The following is an 18281-nucleotide window of genomic DNA, read 5'->3' on the forward strand; positions in this document are numbered from 1 at the left end:
TAGCATTCTGTGTTAGGTTGTAGGGCAAAGCTTCATTTTACATTTCAGGGAGAGTGGAAATATAAAATTTAGGAAATCATTATTCAGGATACATTATTTATTTAAATGTCCATACTATTTTTTAAGAATGAGCTTCTTATGCATACTCTTACAAGAATATTTATTGCAATATTCTAACATAATAAGGGCAATGATCTAAATGACCATTGAATTCATGTCAAATCATCATGTATTCATTTTGTGGACTATTGTATAGTCATTTAGAAGAATGCCACCTATCTATATGTATTGACTGAAATATAATTATGATATATAAATAGATAAAAAGCAGTTGAAGAGTAATATGTAGATATTAACTCACATAAAAATAAAGGTAAAAGAAGAAAGGAGAGAGAAGAGTAAAGAAAAGGGGAGGAAAAAAGAAACATGTGCTTCGATAAACATAAAATGTACATGCTTGATTTGTCTAAGTTGAGATTTTTGCTATACCATTTATTATTTAAAATATAATCAGAATCTATCTACAAAATGTTTTAATCAAACAGGCAAAATATTATTTGATATGTAAAAATATGACACCTCTATCATTAAATGTGCATTTTAAATGTTGAAAATGCTTACTATCAGATAACTGAAAATGAATCAAACTATGATTTCTAAAAAGAGATATTATCACTTTCGTAGCTCTAGACAGGCTGGAGATTTTTCTTTATATGTCTCTGCTATGAACTTTAAGCTCTCTTACTAAATATTCCTAAAGTGTCAAGTGATCATATGAAAATAAAACTGTACACATTGAAATCAGGTGGTGTGTGTGTGTGTGTGTGTGCATGCGTACATCTATGTGTACACACTTTAATTTTATGTGTGGCTGATGAGACAATGGGAGCTCAGCAGTTTAATGCCCTCATGCTTTTAGCACTGATTAGGGTTACCAGCTCGTCACCAGGTTTTGAACTTTCTGCTTCCCCAAACTCTCAAAATCTACCTATGTAATATCGATATTATATAGAATGTAATATTGCATGATGGAGAACAGCATGAAGTCAAAAAAACTTAGAGTCGCATCTAGGTTCTGCAGATCTGACGCCCACGTTCATGCATTCCACAAGTATTTATTGAATGCTTAGCCTGTACCATGCACGGTGTTAGGGAACGCGGACAGAGCAGTGAACAAAACAGACCGGAGTTTCGATTGTCATGGAGCTTACGTCCTAATCAGCCCTCTGATCTGTAAAAATGGGTAACAATTATTACTTATGGGAGTTCTTTCATCATTAATTGTTCTTTTAATGTTGCTTTGGCTTCTAAGATGAGCACAAAAATAATCCAAAAAGTATAGCAGTGTTATTAGGTGGTAACATGTCCATTAAAAAAAAATCTTCAGTTTTTGCATCTTTTTGGTTATTTTGTATTTGAAATATTGGCAATACAAGAACAAGAAAACAAAATTAATGTCTTTAAGGGGAGTAGGGCAAGGCACGTTGCTAGGTTCTTTTTTAGTGAACACCTAGTATCATATCTCGAATCATAATTTTGGCAAATTCATAAAACTCCTGTGAATCAAATGGCAGTGACTTGTTATACCTAAAATGGACATTACTGTTGTTTTTTTTCTTTTGCCAATCCTCACCCGAGGATATTATTTCCATTGATTTTTGGAGAGAGTGGAAGAAACTGGGGGAGAGAGGGTGGGGAAAACATTGATGTGAAAAAGACACATCACACATCCCCACTGGGGCCGGGGATGGAACTTGCACCTTAGGTCCATGCCCTCGACCGGGAATCAAACCTGCGACCCTTCAGTGGGCGGGCTGATGCTCTCACAACTGAGCCACACCTGCCAGGGTGACATCGCTGGTTTTAACAAGTTAAGAATATCAGTAAACTTCTCAAGAGTCTGGTGTTACTTTATTTATTTCTGGAATTGCATGTAGTAATTGGCACACTACCATATACCTGGTAAACATTATATAACTCTAATTGAGTAAGAGTAAATTGCATTGACAATAAAGGACTATTTTGCCGATTCACAACATGTGTTGCCTTTTCGATTTTAAGATAGGCACTGTCCAAACTACAGGGGAAAACACGGATGGCTCTCAAGCTTAAGGAAGAAGTTCCGAAGGTGATGACAACTCACTCAGGCGCGATGTACCATTTCACATTCAGAGAAAGATACGTGGTCTCTCGGTCAATAGCACGGACTCAGTCGCTTTCAAATGATGTTTTCGGAAGCACTCGGGCTCTTCCTACACTGGGAGGGAGCAGGCGGTCCGCCTGAGGAAGGGGCGATCTTCCTCGCCACACCCATTCCACAAAGAGCTCTCCAGCTTCTAATCTTTTGTCTATTTTGTGTTTCTAACAGAATCCATTTGAAATTGTATTATTTTTTAAATTATTTTAAAAACACTGTCTTATGAACTGCAATGAGCATATGGGTGCATATATTTTGTGCATAAATATTTGCAGGTTTTTGGATGAATATACAGAAAAGGAAGTGCCAGGTGCTATGGTTACTGGAGTCTTAATTTTTTGAGGAACCTCCATACTGTTTTATTGTAGTAGTATTCATGGTGGTTGAGACATGGAAACAAAGTGTCCTTCAACAGGTGATTAAATAAAGAGATGTGGTGCATATATACAGTGGGAGACTGCTCAGCCACAAGAAAAGATGAAATACTGCCATTTGTGACAACATGGATGAATCTTGAGAAGATTATATGCTAAGTGAAATAAGTCAAAAAAAGTCAAAAACCATATGATTTCACTCATGTGTGGAATATAAAACTGAAAGCAACAAATAAACAAATAAGAAAAACAAAACAAACAAACAAAAACCCATAGGCACAGACAACAGTGTGGTGGTTACCAGAGGGAAGGGGGGAGGGGGCAGTGAAGGGTAAAGGGAGTAAAATATATGGTGACAGAAAATTTGACTTTGGGTGGTGGGCACATAATGCAATCAATTCACAGTTGATGTATCATATAATTGCACACTTGAAATCAATATTATTTTAGTAGCCAATGTTATCCCAATAAATTTAATTTAAAACAACAACAACACTATCTTAGCCCTGGCTGGGTAGTTCAGTTGGTTGGAGCATTGTCCCGATAACACCAAGTTTGCGGGTTTGTTCCCCAGTCAGAGCGCATACAAGAAGCAACCAGTGAATTATTAAATGAATGGAACAACTAATTGATGTTTCTCTCTCTCTCTCTCTCTCTCTCTCCCTCTCTCTCTCAAATCAATTTTTTAAAAAACGTTGTCTTAAGCAATTAGCAAATCATAATTTAAGAATTACAATATATTGTGTAAAACAAAATCTAAATTTCCTAATTTAGTCACTACCTTTAGTTTTTTTCATTTAAAAGAGAACATATGTAATGACATATATGTTTAATTTACAGAAGAACCACATTTAATGCTATGTCATGCAAAATCGACAGGTGACAAAAGAGAAGATATCTTTAGACCAAATCCAGAAAGTTATTTCAGCAGATGTTCCATTTAGAACCAACACACTACTTAACAGAGAGCACGATAATTATGAAAATTATTTTTAGTAGGCGAAGTTGCTGAAGCTATCTGCATATCAAAACTTGGAACTTCTCAAAATGAACCTTGCTTCAACTTTGAGCTCAGGTTTCAAATGATGGAAAATGCAAAACTCAAATTTTTAGTGTCAAAAAAAATCATAGTAAACAAATTTTTGAGGACATACTTTACCATCTATTACATTATATTATATAGGACAAATAATTTGTTCAGCTTTATTGAACAATCATAAATCACCTATGAGGACAAAATAGGGGATTGTTATTGGAAAAATAAAGATGAATATGACATATTGCCATCTGGTTGTAAACAAACAAATAAATAAGGATATATATATCTATGGAAAGGTTTTATGAAAAAGAAGTGTTCTTTTGTGATAGGAGGGGTTAAGGTAAACTTCAGAGAAGAAAATATATTTGATCTTGGTCTTGAAGGATGAGTAGTGTGATACTGAATTAATCAGAATAGGAATTCAGGTAGAATGACTGACTGTGCAGAGGAGAGTTGCGGAACAACTTGCTGGGTTCAGAGACTTGTGGATAATTTGATAAAAATGGATTATAGGGGAAAAGACAAAAACAGTGTGAAGAAAGCTAGAAGATAAGGTCTACAGAGGCTTTGGAATGGGACTAGACAATGAAAAGTATGGAAACAGTAAGATTGCAATAAGATTAGCCCTCTGCTACTGGGAGATCTCTGTTAGTGGTGTGGAGCTTAGATCGGAAGAGGGCAGATTGAAGGGAGGGAGAGGAAGGGCATTGTTCACTAAGAATCTCCTGGGTTCCTTTCAAATATCTCAGCTTTGTGGATATTTGTGTGTGCACACTCGGGTGCTTTTTTCTCTGTCACTATATTATGATCTTCCTGAGTGAGATAATATCTGGCTGTTCCTTCTTTGTTCAACAACTCATTCTGTTGCTGGCACGTAAGCAGAGCCTTAGGACATATTTTTTGAATTAGTCTTGTTAAAAACTGAGCAGAAAGACAAGAAAGTAATGCTAAGTTTTGTGTTCTTTTACAGTGTGCTTCTAGCTCCTGAACTGCAGTGAGGAGCTTTGTAAATACAGAGAGAACTCTCCTGCGGCTCCAACCTGTTGGCGCGCTTTAATAACTGTGTTCTCTGCTGAAGCATTGTCATCAATGATGAATATAGTTTCCAAGGTTTAAAGGATTGTAGGTTTTCCTTCCTAGGGTGAAGAAATTAATAAAACAAAGAGGCATTTGATGATGCCAGGGTCAATCAGCCATTTAAAGGGGGGAAAATAAGAAAAAAGAGAAATCAAAACGTAGATACTTTCAACATGAGCTGTAATGTTAAAATTCTGTAACATTGTTTTATTTACTGGGATAGATATGGATTTTAAATAGAGGAGAGATATATTTTAAATGATATTCAAGCTAACCTTTTTACTCTTTTAAAATGACATTTACACAGATTTCATGAACTATTTAAATGAACATAGAACCAAATTTAGTCACAAGTCAAAAACACAAAACGCATGTGTCCTGTCTCCCTGACAACATCATGCATTCATTTCCGTGTGTTCGGATACAAAGGCATGGCCGATGCTGGAAAAAGGAAACTGATTAAAAATTATTATTATGCAAGTAAGAAGTTTGCGCAGCCACTGTTTATTGAATGAGCTAGAGAATAATAATTTTTACCACAATAGAAAAAATGAATTCAAGCAACATAACGTTCTCATGGGCTCTTTTATGTTTACATCTTTTAAAGCAAGGATTTTCATTGAATTTATTAACATATACATATTTCTTCAGTCAGAATTCCAAATTAGCGTTTCTATATGTATGTTGTGTGTATATATACATTGTTTCTAACTTTAATCAAGGTTCATCATGTGTCCAAGATATTCATGATTTCATGATCCTTTCATCTATCCCTTATAAATAGAAGTAGACCAAAAAATTTTCTTACATGTGATGAATCATCAGTCTGTATCATACCAACACTGGAATGGGCAGGACAATTCACACATATGTCGTCTGAGTTACATAGGAGTTGATGGTCAAAGCACAAAGACCATGTATTTGATCTGAGAGAATCACTAATAGATTAGAAAAAAGCACCTCAAGTTCTTTGAGAAATGAAGCCCTTTACTTGGTATTTAAGTATTTAATTTGTGTGTGTGTGTGTGTGTGTGTGTGTGTATATATATATATATATATATATATATACACACATATATATACATACATACATACATACATATTTTTTTTTCCCCAGGCAAACTGAATAAAGTGTATAAAACTGCACTGTATATTTTGGGAAGGGCTCAGAGTCCAGAGAGACTAAAGCAAAGGGACAGTATAGTAGATTAGGGGAGACCTGATATATGCAAAATAGACACATTTATTTAAAAAAAAAAAGATTTTATGTAAAGAAAAATGAAATAAACCTTTGTAGGTAACTTAAGAAAAGCATTTTTTTTTTTACTACATTCTTGCTTGTGTTCTGGGAAACTTATTTTGTAGATGTAATTACACTAGAATTGAAAGCATTCTCTGGCGGTATTAAAAAAACGTATTTCCCATAGTAGCAATTCACCATTACCTTTGTAGTTAACCTTGAAGCCAACGGAGCCGACGCTCTCGTCTGTCTGAAGGTGGAGCCACATCTGGCTACGCATGCTCACTATCAAGTCCGGCACAAAGCTCCCGGTCAGACTGCAAAGAGAGGACAAAGAAAGGAGAAATGGGTTCTTTAAACACCCTCTGCAGGCGAAATATGAGAAAGACGTTTCTCAATACAACTGTGCGACAAACTTACAAGACTGTGCATTGACGTCATAGAACAAACAACACAATGTACTAATCAGGTTTATTATAAACAGCACCATCTTATGTGTTTAACTAGGTTAGATCTTTCATATTCTTGAGGCCACATACTAAATTTTAGACCACCAGAGATTCGTGCACTTCTTGGACTGAAAAGAAACAGAGGCTCTAGAAAAATCTTTAAGCTTAAAATAGCAACAACAACAAAACACCAGCAATGCATTTCATTTTAACCTCCCAACTTTCACAGAACTCTGTTCTAACGAAATATTGTAAAAAAGTATTTAAGTGCAAAATAATGAAATGTCAAAGAATCTAATATAACCCTTTGCAATATTAATGTTAGGCTAGTGGTGTCATGTATGTTTTTCTGCAAATATTTTTATTTTAAAAAAACATGCTGCTGATTTCATATGGCGTCACTAAATCCATGCATTAATGATGTCATTCAGTAATGCTCTATTTTTAACGCTATCAAGGAAAATTACTCCATGTTTCTTTTGTCATTAATAATGCTGTACTCACATACTTGAAACAAAGCCAAAGGTCAGATAAAGAAGGACAACAAATAAGTAAGATCCTGGGAGGAACCAGCTATCAAGAATAGAAAGGGGAAAAAAATGGATTCACTGCTGAGTAAAATATCCATACAGATAGAGAATTCTAAGTTACATATTGAAAATATAGGTTTTAAAGAAAGAAATTACTGTTTGCCTACCTTATTGCTATAACCATAAAAATTGCTGGAACATTGCATTAGGACTTTACATAAAGTTTCCTTCTCTTCGTAATAAAAAGGGTACCCTGAGAGAGCCTTGTCTGGTAAGTGGAGGCTATACTGTAGTTGGACCAGGAGAGGGCAGCATGGAGGAACAGATCCTTGAGGTGACCACAGCGGCAAAGTCAGCCACCAAAATAGTAAAATGTCATCAGTGGACTGCGAGAGCGATGTAGCTATGTCACGAGGGTCCCGTGTTTCAGAATTTGTGGGCCTCTAATCACAAAAACACCCAGTTAAATATCATGATTCCATTATGGTATTATGCATGATATTGAAGAAAACTGAATATTATGATATAAAGATCCTATAAAATACTATAAAATTTTAGATATTTATTTTTCACTTCCCAACAAATTTTAAATGATTATAACGTAAGAGATACACACACATAACTCTCCTTTGTAATATATGTGTGTATCTATATGTATATTTCTACACAAACACATACATATATGTACACACACACACACACACACATGCCACCATTTGGAAACATCTTGCAATTAAACATTTGAACTTTTAATTTTCACGTTGGTGAGTTAATCAGTACTCATCTTTTGAGCCACAGAACAGAAACAGGTTTACAGGGAAGAGTGAGGATTCAAGTTAGAGACTTGACAGAAAGTAAAATAAATCAATTGTAAAATGGGCATAAGAACTTAAAACCACATGATGTGCTGTAGATACACTATATCAAACATGCCAACAATCTATCCCACAGGGAATAATAAAAACATTTTCAAGGGGAGATTTTAGCTATTTCTCTCTCTGATATCCATGTCAGTCAGAACTTTTACCAGATCAAAGCCTCTAGCATGGTTTTTGTGTCAGTTCATAAACAACAGCTAATACATGGAGTCAACCTGCTCCCTTGTTAACTTGTTCTCCTGTTGGTCATGATTACACATTTTTGGTGTAAAAGCAAAACACAATCTAAAACATAATAATTATTTAAAAAATAATTTTTCCGACACTGGAAAGGAAAGACAAATTTCTCCCTTGTTCAGCAATTCCTTTAGAAAACTTAAAATTATAAATGACATCTAGTTTTTTGTTTGTTTTTTTGGACATGCCCCTAGTGGGGACCGAACCTGGTACTCTCTGGTAGGCAGGCTGATGCTCCAACCGCTAAGCCAAACCAGCCAGGGCATGATATCTGTTTTGTCCAGCCAGTGTGGCTCATGGATTGAGATTTGTCCCTTGGATTGAGAAGTCCCAGTTCGATTCCCAGTCAGGTCACAAGCCCGGGTTGCAGGCTTGATCCTCAGTAGGGGCGTGCAGGAGGCAGCCAATCAATGCTTCTCTCTCACAAAAATGTTTTTATCTTTCTCCCTTCCTCTCTCTTTAAAAAAATCAATAAAAATATTTTTAAAAGAAATTATTTTTTTAAATGATATCTGTTTCCAATGTATAAAAACCTTTTCAGCTAAATGAGCCTCTTGCCAATTCTCATGCTACGACTGTTTTTCTTGGAAGCCTTGGAATCATGTCTTTGAAATGTGACCATCCAGGAGGATGTCACCTGTCTTCCTGTTTCCGTGGGAGTTTAAGTCTAGACACACAGCTCTGCGATGTCACTACCTGCTTGTCATAAAAATAAAGTTTTATTATCTCCTTTAGATAAGGACAATTAACATGTATGGGACGGACTGTAACAGCCTGATTATATAAAAAGGTGAGATTTATTTATCTTTGCAGTCTCCTTAGCAGATTGTCTGTGATGCACAGCTCAGTCTGGCTTAATGCTTATTCAATATTAAAACTCTTCCATTCTTTTCTACATTTTGTGCAGAAAGTTTCCTGGGTTGGCAGGAGGTTTAATTTCAGATTGTATCTCCCCAACATTTGGTGATGAGGATGGGATACAAATGGCAGTTCCTGAATGCTGTGGACCAGTGGAAGGTCCTGTGGCCACACAACAGCCACTGGGGAGGCCCCGGATTACAAGAAGGCTCTCTTCCAGTGTCCTGGTCTTTGGGAACACCAGCTGGATGAATTGCTCTTTCCAACATCAAGATTCTATTACTGAGCAGGCATGGGTGAATTGGGCTCTAAACCCCCATCAGGATGAGGATTGGTTTCGATAGAGGAACGAGATAGAAAGTCAGAAAGGTTGCCTGCAGTTCTTTCTCTTAAACTACTAGATCTCTCTGTTACGTCCAGAATATATATGAGAAGCCAGTCTTTGAGGATTTGTGAGGGTTTTGGAGGGCCTGATTCTAAGTAAATGAATTACTGGTATTTGTTGGATAGATAGCATTCTAAGAGGAAAGTGTAAAATGATTAGGATAGCCAGTAGGAAAGTGTGAGGAGAGTGGAAGAGGGAATGTGAGAGTTAAAGGCACTTTCTCTTTCCTTTGCTATTTCTACTCCCTCTGTTCCCCCTACATCTCGTTATTCTTCCCTGCTTCAAATAGACCCTGGGAAAAGGGATATGATGAGTTTTTAGACACATGGTTCCATTTGTGAGTAGACTTCCTTTCAAAGGAGAAAGAAGACACAGCTTCTTTAGCTGGTAATGAACTCCCTGCCTTGTTGGGGGCACAGGCTTGTGAGCCTTACATCCTAGCCCTGAGCTCGCTCTCTGTCTCAGCACAGACTCTACTCCAGCAACCTGTCTCGGAAAGCAGAAATTAAAAGGGGTCTGTTTAGGGTATAGTTGAGAACTTGTGTAAAGACTGTCCTTATATGAAGGCAACACGAGGCAAAGAAGTTTCCCTAGTTATTTGGAAAAAGGGAATTTTTTTTAAGTGTTATGTTGGTGAATATACTAACATGAGAAAGCAACCAAAGAGGCATGTAAGTGTACATGTTTCTGGTTACAATGTGAGAAAAACCTTCTTTTTTTATTTGATCAGTGATGCTTTCCTGTTTCCCAGAAGTTTGCAGACATCCTTCATAACATGTTTTCAACACAGAGCCCCGCTCTTGGGTAGGTGCACAAGCTACTGTATGAAATTCTGCGACCATCAGACGTGGCTCTCTGGATGTTGTAAGCACACTGGGGACCGAAGGTGACCCACCACATCAAGGAGTAGCCAACTATTCACCACCCTCCACCACTGTGGAAGGACTGAGGGCTTGGGAGACCCAGCAGAAGAGACTGCTCACAGTCTTTCCTCTAGAGGTGAGCTGGGAGACACTGCAGTGTTATATTCCCATCAGCAATTTGTTGAGACATGCTCAACATTTGCTCACATGGATCTAGAGGCAGACCAAAATCATCCTCTGCTCCGATCCACATTTATCCTGGTTCTCTTGCTGACTATCCAAATTAAATTTCTTTTTTCTTCATTGATTTAAGAGAGAGAAGAAGGGAGAGGGAGAGAAAGATAGAAACATCAATGAGAGAGAACACTGATTGGCCACCTCCTGCATGCCCCTTGCTGGGCATTTGGCTCAAAACCTGGGCATGTGCCCTGACCGGGAATCGAACTGGTGATCTCTTGGTGCATGAGTTGATGCTCAACCACTGAGCCACACCGGCTGGGCGACTATCCAGATTTAAATTAAGGAAAACGTAGTGGAATGGTAAGGATGATCTATGACTCAAACCTTAGTAGCCATTACCTGATTTTGAGACAATCTAGAAAAATATGAAGAGGAAAATAAGTTAAAAACTGCTATGTTTACTGTTCAGTTACAACTACTTACGAAAGGAAATAATCTCTATTCCATCTTCTCAAGCAAAGGAAGCTTTGCTAAGACAACACCCTGGGACACTAAAACAGGGATAGGAGAGGAGACCTCCACATGATGCAGAAATTGCAGACTAGGAATCAGGAAAGCCCACAGGCTAGGGCATAATTAACAAATGGTTTAGAGTGACAGAGACAATCTCAGAGGTAGGAAATGGTGAAATATGCATTTCAATAAAGTTTCTCTAGTTAACACATCCTTGCTTTTTCTGGTAGATGCTAGCGCTACTTATTCTGAAATGTCCCCAGAAATCCCTCTCCTTCCATCTGAATGTCTGTTGGTATTTTGAGTAAGTTCTTTAATTGTGTGTGTGAGTGTGTGTGTGTTTTCTTCTGTGCTTCTGACCTGAATATATTCTGTGAATAAGGAACATGCCTTCTTACTTTATCTTGCTTCTCATGTAAGCCTATTGGGGAGAGATCTCTTGTGAAATTAAGACTACCATATTGTGTACTCCATATGGCGTGTCTGCGGAATGCCCTGGGAAAATAAAGCATCTGATGTGCTTACTAAAAAACAGGGATACAGCAGACACTGGCAGTCTCACATGGTGCTGGAAACGTCCCCTGAGTAGAAATAGATCAGCATATTTTAATCTGAGATGTGGAACCAAATAATACTGGTTTAATCTGAGATGTAGCGTTTCAAAAGCATAAACCATGGTCACGTGTCAAACAATACCCTTTGCCAAGAGCTCAATTAGAAGTAAAATCAAACAAACAAACAAGAACAGTTATAAAAAGAATTAGCAAAAGAAGAATAATTATAAAAGGGCACTCACGCTGCAATACTAACACTGCCAAACCTTCAGTAAAGAAGGAAAGTCAATTTGATAAAGAAGGCTGACCTTTGTACAAGATCTTGAAGAAGTAAATAAACCCATTGCTCCATTAACACCTGTAGTTTCTAACACTGGAATCATTATAACTTTGGTACCATCCCCTGCAAAGTTTTTCTGAAATTTATCTATGCTCTGCCTATTTTTTTTTTTGGTCCTGTTCCTCCAATAGACAAGTCTAAATGTTTGTTTGCTTTTACTTACAAAGGAGGCCAGTATTTATGGCACAGGATTCCTTAAGAGTTTTGGTACTCTCCTATATTTCTCTAGTCAGTTACAGGGAAACAGAGGGGGCTATCCCAGCAGAGGGATCAATAAATATTCATTATATAGATGGTTTGCCGGTAGAGTCAGAAACTAAAGAGCAAAGCAAAATGGATGCCCTGACCTGTTACAATCCCCTCTTCACAAGAACATAAGGGCTCACTAAAGAAATTGCATTATTGTTCAACTGAAGTTAAATGTTTAGGACACGTGTTGCTGCTGAGGCCCCAAAAGAGTCAGCCCATTTTGCAGATGAAATGCCCTGTTAACAACAACAACAAACTTAGACAACGTTGGTGACTAGCGGGACATGGTAGACAAAGGTTCCATCTTTTCCAGCACGGATAAGTCTTCCGATGGGGCAACGGCATGACAATTTCTCAGACCTTCTGATTGAGCCTGAGATTCTGAATAGGCCTGTGACCTAGAAGTCACTATGGTCCCAGCTTTGAAGATTGCAAATTTTGTAAAGCCTTCCTACTTGTTTTGTCATGGAAATAGAGGTGCTACTTTTGGAACTTGAATTCAACAGCTGGGATCCGACCACACGTCAATAATGTATTTCTCAGTCCTTCGGGAGCCATGACACTGTGGACACTGGGATGCTGGGACAGCCGCAGACTGCTTTTAAAAAGACCAAAACCCTTGTCTGGAGTCCACTTGACTTATCTGCGTGTCGTATGTATGGTGACAGCTATCTCACAAGTATGTATGCCATCGGACTAGCTGTGAACAAGCGTTATTGCTCAACCCCAACATTGTGCTTGGGAGATGCAATCGCCTACATGCTGTTGGTCTCTTACCAGATCCTGACCAAACAGATGATCGCGACTGTACAACAGGAACAGAATAAGACACTGGGCCCCTACCTGATTCATCTGACAATCTTGCTCACAATGCCAACTACGTGATGTTTGCAGATGGATCGTGTATTCAGGATGAAAGTGGCCAACTTAAAGCTTTGCATGTCCTAGTGACTTCTGAAGAAATTTTGGAAGCTTATAGTATTCCTACAACGAAGCTGGCACAACAGCCTAGTCAGCAATAGTAACAAGAGAATTGCGACATGTGTATAAAATGCATCTGATGTCTATCATGAAACAGAAGTTAGGAAAAACATCAGGACTTTCGGCTTTGAAGGGAAAGAAAATATGTCCTGGGATATTGATCGCTGACTTGAGGGAGGATGCACATCTGCCTGCTCAGGCCAGTGACTCTCTGCAGAGCTCACACGGGGCAGAGTGAAGACTTCCAAAGGCAATGGCTTTGCTGACAGAGCTGTAACAACTACTGTGAGTTGTGGCCGATTTCACACTTGCCTCACATTTTACTCTACAACAAGCAATTTTTTCCAAAAATACACTTCCCAAAAGGAATTGAAAAGGAGGCTGAAAGACATTTTACGAAATTATGGGAATAATCTAACAAAATCATGCCTGTCCCGCCGTACTTATTTCTCGGTTAATAACATTGTGTCGTCAACATCATCATCTAAGCACAAGAGATGTTTTAAAGATAAATAGACTCTTACTAGATGTATCTAAGAGATGAAGCCATTCAAAACACATGAAGGAGATGAGCAATTTGTCAGAGAATTCTTTCCACTCCCTAGGTATATGCAGGCAGGCTTCCCAAACAACTTGACTGCAAACTTGGCGGCATTTGGATTACACAGAATGCGTGCCCGTGGATACTGAGAGATTTTGTCTGGTTGTGGTGCATATGTCTGGAGGGTCTGAAGTCTTTCCCTCTTCGGTTGCCAATGTTCAGGTGGTGGTAAAGTAACATCTCTCTTAACTCACACATTTTCTATTTTGGGGAGAGTGGAGCATAATGAATCAGAGAGAGAAAGTCATCTTCTTTCCACTGCCATCCAGTAATTATGCAAATGTTTGCAGATTCCCATAAGTTGAATCAAACTCATTTGCTAAGCTCCAGCAATACACTAGATTAAAATAGCCTATAACTTTATCACTAACTTGGTTAAAAAATAGTGCAATTCCCACAAGCAAGCATTCTGTGTTTCCCTTTGAACTTATATTTGGCAGGCTCACCCGTATGTCTATCAAAGCGAAAGAAGAGACCAGGGGGATGCAGGCCTGCCAAGCGAAGCCAGCACTTCAGGGTGCTGACCAGTGGTTCCCATGAAGGCTCGGAACTTAACTTTTCTAGAGCAAGTGATTATGGCACTGAGCTCAACCGAAAAAAAAAGGTATTCTAACAAACTTATAACTCTCATTGGCTGCCTTACTCTCCTATTCACAGACCTGTTTTTTCTTTTTTAGCAATTACTTAAGAATCACATTTTACTAGAAACAAACATGATGTTTGTAACACGACTTTTTCTTTCTGTGTTCCCAGTAATTGTTCCCACAATCACTCTTTCTAAATGGCTCTAACTGAACTCCCACTGGTCCAGAGAGCCTTACCATCGTCCTCAGCTTTCAAAGGTGTGAAACTTACAAGGGGCGTCTTCCTGACTTCAGACCCCTACCCTCCCACTTCTTAGAACATTTACTCTAGAAAACACGCCATTATATATCTTGTCTCTGTCCTGTGAGCTGGAAAATTTCTACAACCCAGGAATATCATTCTCAGGGACCTGGGAGCTGTCCCTTTGAATACAGTAATCAAAGAAGATGGCACTCATGTCTTTCCATCTCTGTGGGAGTGGAGAGCCCAGCTTTTACAGGCAACTATTAGCAAACCCAAATGGCCTGTTCATACTGACTCTTCTTCCATCAAAATTCTCCAGTACTTTTCCACTGGCTCACCCAGCATTGAAAAACCACCCCACCTTGCCATGGTCAGTGTGGCTCAGTTGGTTGGAGCATCATTCCATACACCAAAAGGTGGCAGGTTCGATTCCTGGTCAGGGCACACACCCAGGTTTTGGTTCAGGAGGCAGTTGATCAATGTCTCTCTCTCTCTCTTTCTCTCTCCCTCCCCCCCCCTCGCTCTCTAACTAAAAAACAACAACAACAAAAACAATGAAAAACATGTCTTGGAGTGTGGACTAAAACACAAACAAAAAAAAAAACACCTCACCTTTTGTTTCATCAGAGTTGAGTCCAATTTTTCTTTCCTATTGAAATAGCCTTGACTCTTCTTTCAATAGTTTCATCCTATTGCAATAGTCCTAATGCCTAGTGCAGTAGCTTTGAATGAAGTCTTCCCTGACTGTTTTATTGGTCTGCCATAATCTTCCTCTTACACCAGCATTGGCATGATCTGTACTTATAAATCCAGCAATCCAAATATTGACAGGGTAAAAGTGAGAACATCTTCTTACTATTTTTTTATAATACCTAAGTAAAGTAACTAATATACATCCAGATACTCAATCTAAATTTCACACATAAAGCAGTTTTATTAATTGGTTTGTTTGGAAGAATGGTACAGGATGAAAAGCATCTAATTAGGAGACAAAGAGAAATCTACCATTTACAGATTAAGACTACAGAAGACAGGTCTAATGTTACTTGATTAACTTTGAGATACAAGTTCTCTACAGTCCAAGTATAGATAAATAAATAAAAGTGAATATCCATTATTTTATGCAGATTTCATTGACTGTTATAATGATTGATTGGAACCCATGCACAAAATGGCCCATAGGTTGCATTTGTCCCCAAAACTTACAACAATTAGCGCCAATAAACACTGGAAGTTCCACAGGTATCCTTAAATAGGTGCCTCATAATACTAGATAATGGTTCTGTGTATCTTTGTGTTTCCTGTCTGGGAAAAACTATTTGAAAAGATGGACTAATTACTGAAAGGCCTAGATTATCTTGTAAATGTGATGTTTCTTATGTTATTGATGAACACAGGATAAATGTATTGGGTTCTTCAAGGAAAACTCTTAAAAACTTAGATTCAGGCACCAGGGTGAAGCTACTCCTTTTGAACTGGGTAAGATTTCATAAGTAACTACAAAATAATACTCAAATAGATCATTTAGAAGCATAAGCAATATAGATATCACAACATTTATAAAGCTAATGTACGATAAAAGAGAATTCTTTGACCACTGCTAATCAATTACCCATTCACCATTGGTATACTATATTTAAAAGTTATTCCTCTGAAGCTAAGACTGGACTGATTCTTTAAATTGATCCTATTGTAACACTGATAATTTTCTGCTTTGTATTTTACTGTGAACTTCCTGTATATTTAGATTACTCCAAACGGCCCAGAGGAAAGTACAAAGAGCAAAAGAGATCATTGGAAAATTGTAGTTTTATTATAAAGTAGTCCTAAAAGTAAAAATTATAAGTGCAAATACAAATCTAACAAACTAACTGTCAATGTTTTCTGGTAGAAGGCATAGCGCTCTCTTCTCCTCCCATGCTCTTCAGCACACCCTCTAGAAATCTTACAATAAGCAGCACTGGCTTTCTCTGTTACTTTCAGAGGTATGAAATATTTTAAAAGCTAAATAAGCCTCTTAGCCAGTTTTGCACCTCAAGACTGTCTTTCATGGAGGTGGTATCTCTTTGAATGTGAACATGAAGAAAGACGGTGTCCTCCTGGCCTGTTTTTGAGAGAGCCAAAGCCCACCTAGGTGTTTGGCTCTATGGTGTAACTTTCTGGCCGCCATGGGTGATGTTCTTAATTTTTTGCAGTCTATCAGATTGTCTATGGTGCATATCACAGTCCCGTTTAATCCCCATTCAATAGTAAAACTGGTTCACATTTTGTAAAAAGGATTCACTGGGTTACTAGATGGTTTTATTTTTCAGTATATCTTCTCAACACAAGATATTTCACTTAAACCCCGCTTTTTGCATGCAGTCTCAATCGCTAATTCCTCTGGACATCCTCTTAAAGACCTTGGTTTAGACACAAATCATAGGATCAATCTGCACTGGACAGTTTTGTATTCAGCTACCATCCCTGGGGTGCTTTTGAGCCACAGAGGAGAAAGTTTTGGACTATTCCCCCAAAATTCTCAAGTGAGTCTTCAAATACTTTAAACATGTTTTAAATACATCTTTTTGAATCTATCATCTGCAAACTTAAAAAAAAACAACAACAAAAACCTTTAATACATTTACAAATAGGCAGAGGAGCCTCGGTGTTCAATCTTCCTAGTTAGTCCCTTAATATTAGAATAAAAGAGTAAAAGCCCTAAATAAGTGCACTCAGAAACCAAGCACTCAAATACAGTATAAAATAAAGGACATAAATTTATTAAATTTCTATTAGATTTAGTGCCTGATTTTCTTGATAATCACTCTAGGCATATGGGTGTATCCATTAAAGATAATAGCTGTAGTCCTACATTTCTATCTATTTTTTGTATCACACAAATATATAATGTTTGCCTTTCATGGATACACATTTAATATTCTTTCTTCTATTACAGTCCTATCAAGGGTGATTTATATGTTCATTTTGGATACATAAAATTCACTCAACAGGATGATGGCTATAAAAAATTAAATATAAAAGAACCCCTGAAATATCTCTAGTAGGTTAACATCAGAAAGTGGTATCATCTTGCACATGTTAGAATGAACATTATCAAAAAGACAAAAAATAACAAATGCTGGTAAGGATGTGGAAAAAAGGAACCCTTGTGCACTGTTAGTGGGCACGTAAACTGGTATAGTCAATATAAAACAGTATGGAGGTTCCTCAATCAATTAAAAATATAACTACCATATAATCCAGAAATCTCATGTCTGGTTATATATTAAAAAACAACAACTCATATCTCAAAAAGAGACCTGTACTTTCATGTCCACTGTAGCATTATTCACAACAGCCAAGGTAAAAACAAAAAACAAAAAAAACAACACACACACAAACCTAAGGTCCTTCAACAGATGCATGGATCAAGAAAAGATGGTTGATACACACACACACACACACACACACACACACACACGCACACACACAGGAATATTATTTAGCTTTAAAAAAGGAAAATCTTTTAACTTGCAACAATATTGATGAACCTGGAGGGCATTATGCTAAGTGAAATAAGCCAGACAGAAAAAGACAAACAGTTCATGGTATTGCTTATACGTGGAATCAAAAAAAAGGATAAAAGGAAAAGCTGGATTCATTGAAAAAGAGACTAGAAAAGTAGTTGTCAAGTGCTATGTGCTGGGAGTGGGGGTGTAGGTAGAGGTTAGTAAAAGAGTACAACCTTTCAGCTCTCAGATGAGTAAAGTCTAGGGCTCCGATGTGCAGCACAGTGACTATAGTTGATAACACTGTATTGTATCATTGAAATAACTGCCATTGATACATCAGATAAGGGGTTAATTTCCAAAATATATAGAGTGCTCATACAAAAGGAAGACAAAGAACACAATTAAAAAATGGGC

General features: G+C 37.6%; 1 protein-coding gene across 3 annotated transcripts in view; it reads right to left on the bottom strand.

Moving 5' to 3' along the window:
* Nucleotides 1–18281, bottom strand: part of CSMD3 (CUB and Sushi multiple domains 3) — a 1073312-nt gene that overhangs the window by 518210 nt on the left and 536821 nt on the right. For all 3 annotated transcript variants that reach the window (XM_036263876.1, XM_036263875.1, XM_036263874.1), the window contains one exon: nt 6132–6244. In XM_036263876.1, coding sequence (XP_036119769.1) covers nt 6132–6244 — 113 coding nt within the window. The remainder of the gene's footprint in view (nt 1–6131; nt 6245–18281) is intronic.

This window comes from Molossus molossus, unplaced genomic scaffold (assembly GCF_014108415.1).
Source record: "Molossus molossus isolate mMolMol1 unplaced genomic scaffold, mMolMol1.p scaffold_m16_p_16, whole genome shotgun sequence".
Classification (NCBI taxonomy): domain Eukaryota; kingdom Metazoa; phylum Chordata; class Mammalia; order Chiroptera; family Molossidae; genus Molossus; species Molossus molossus.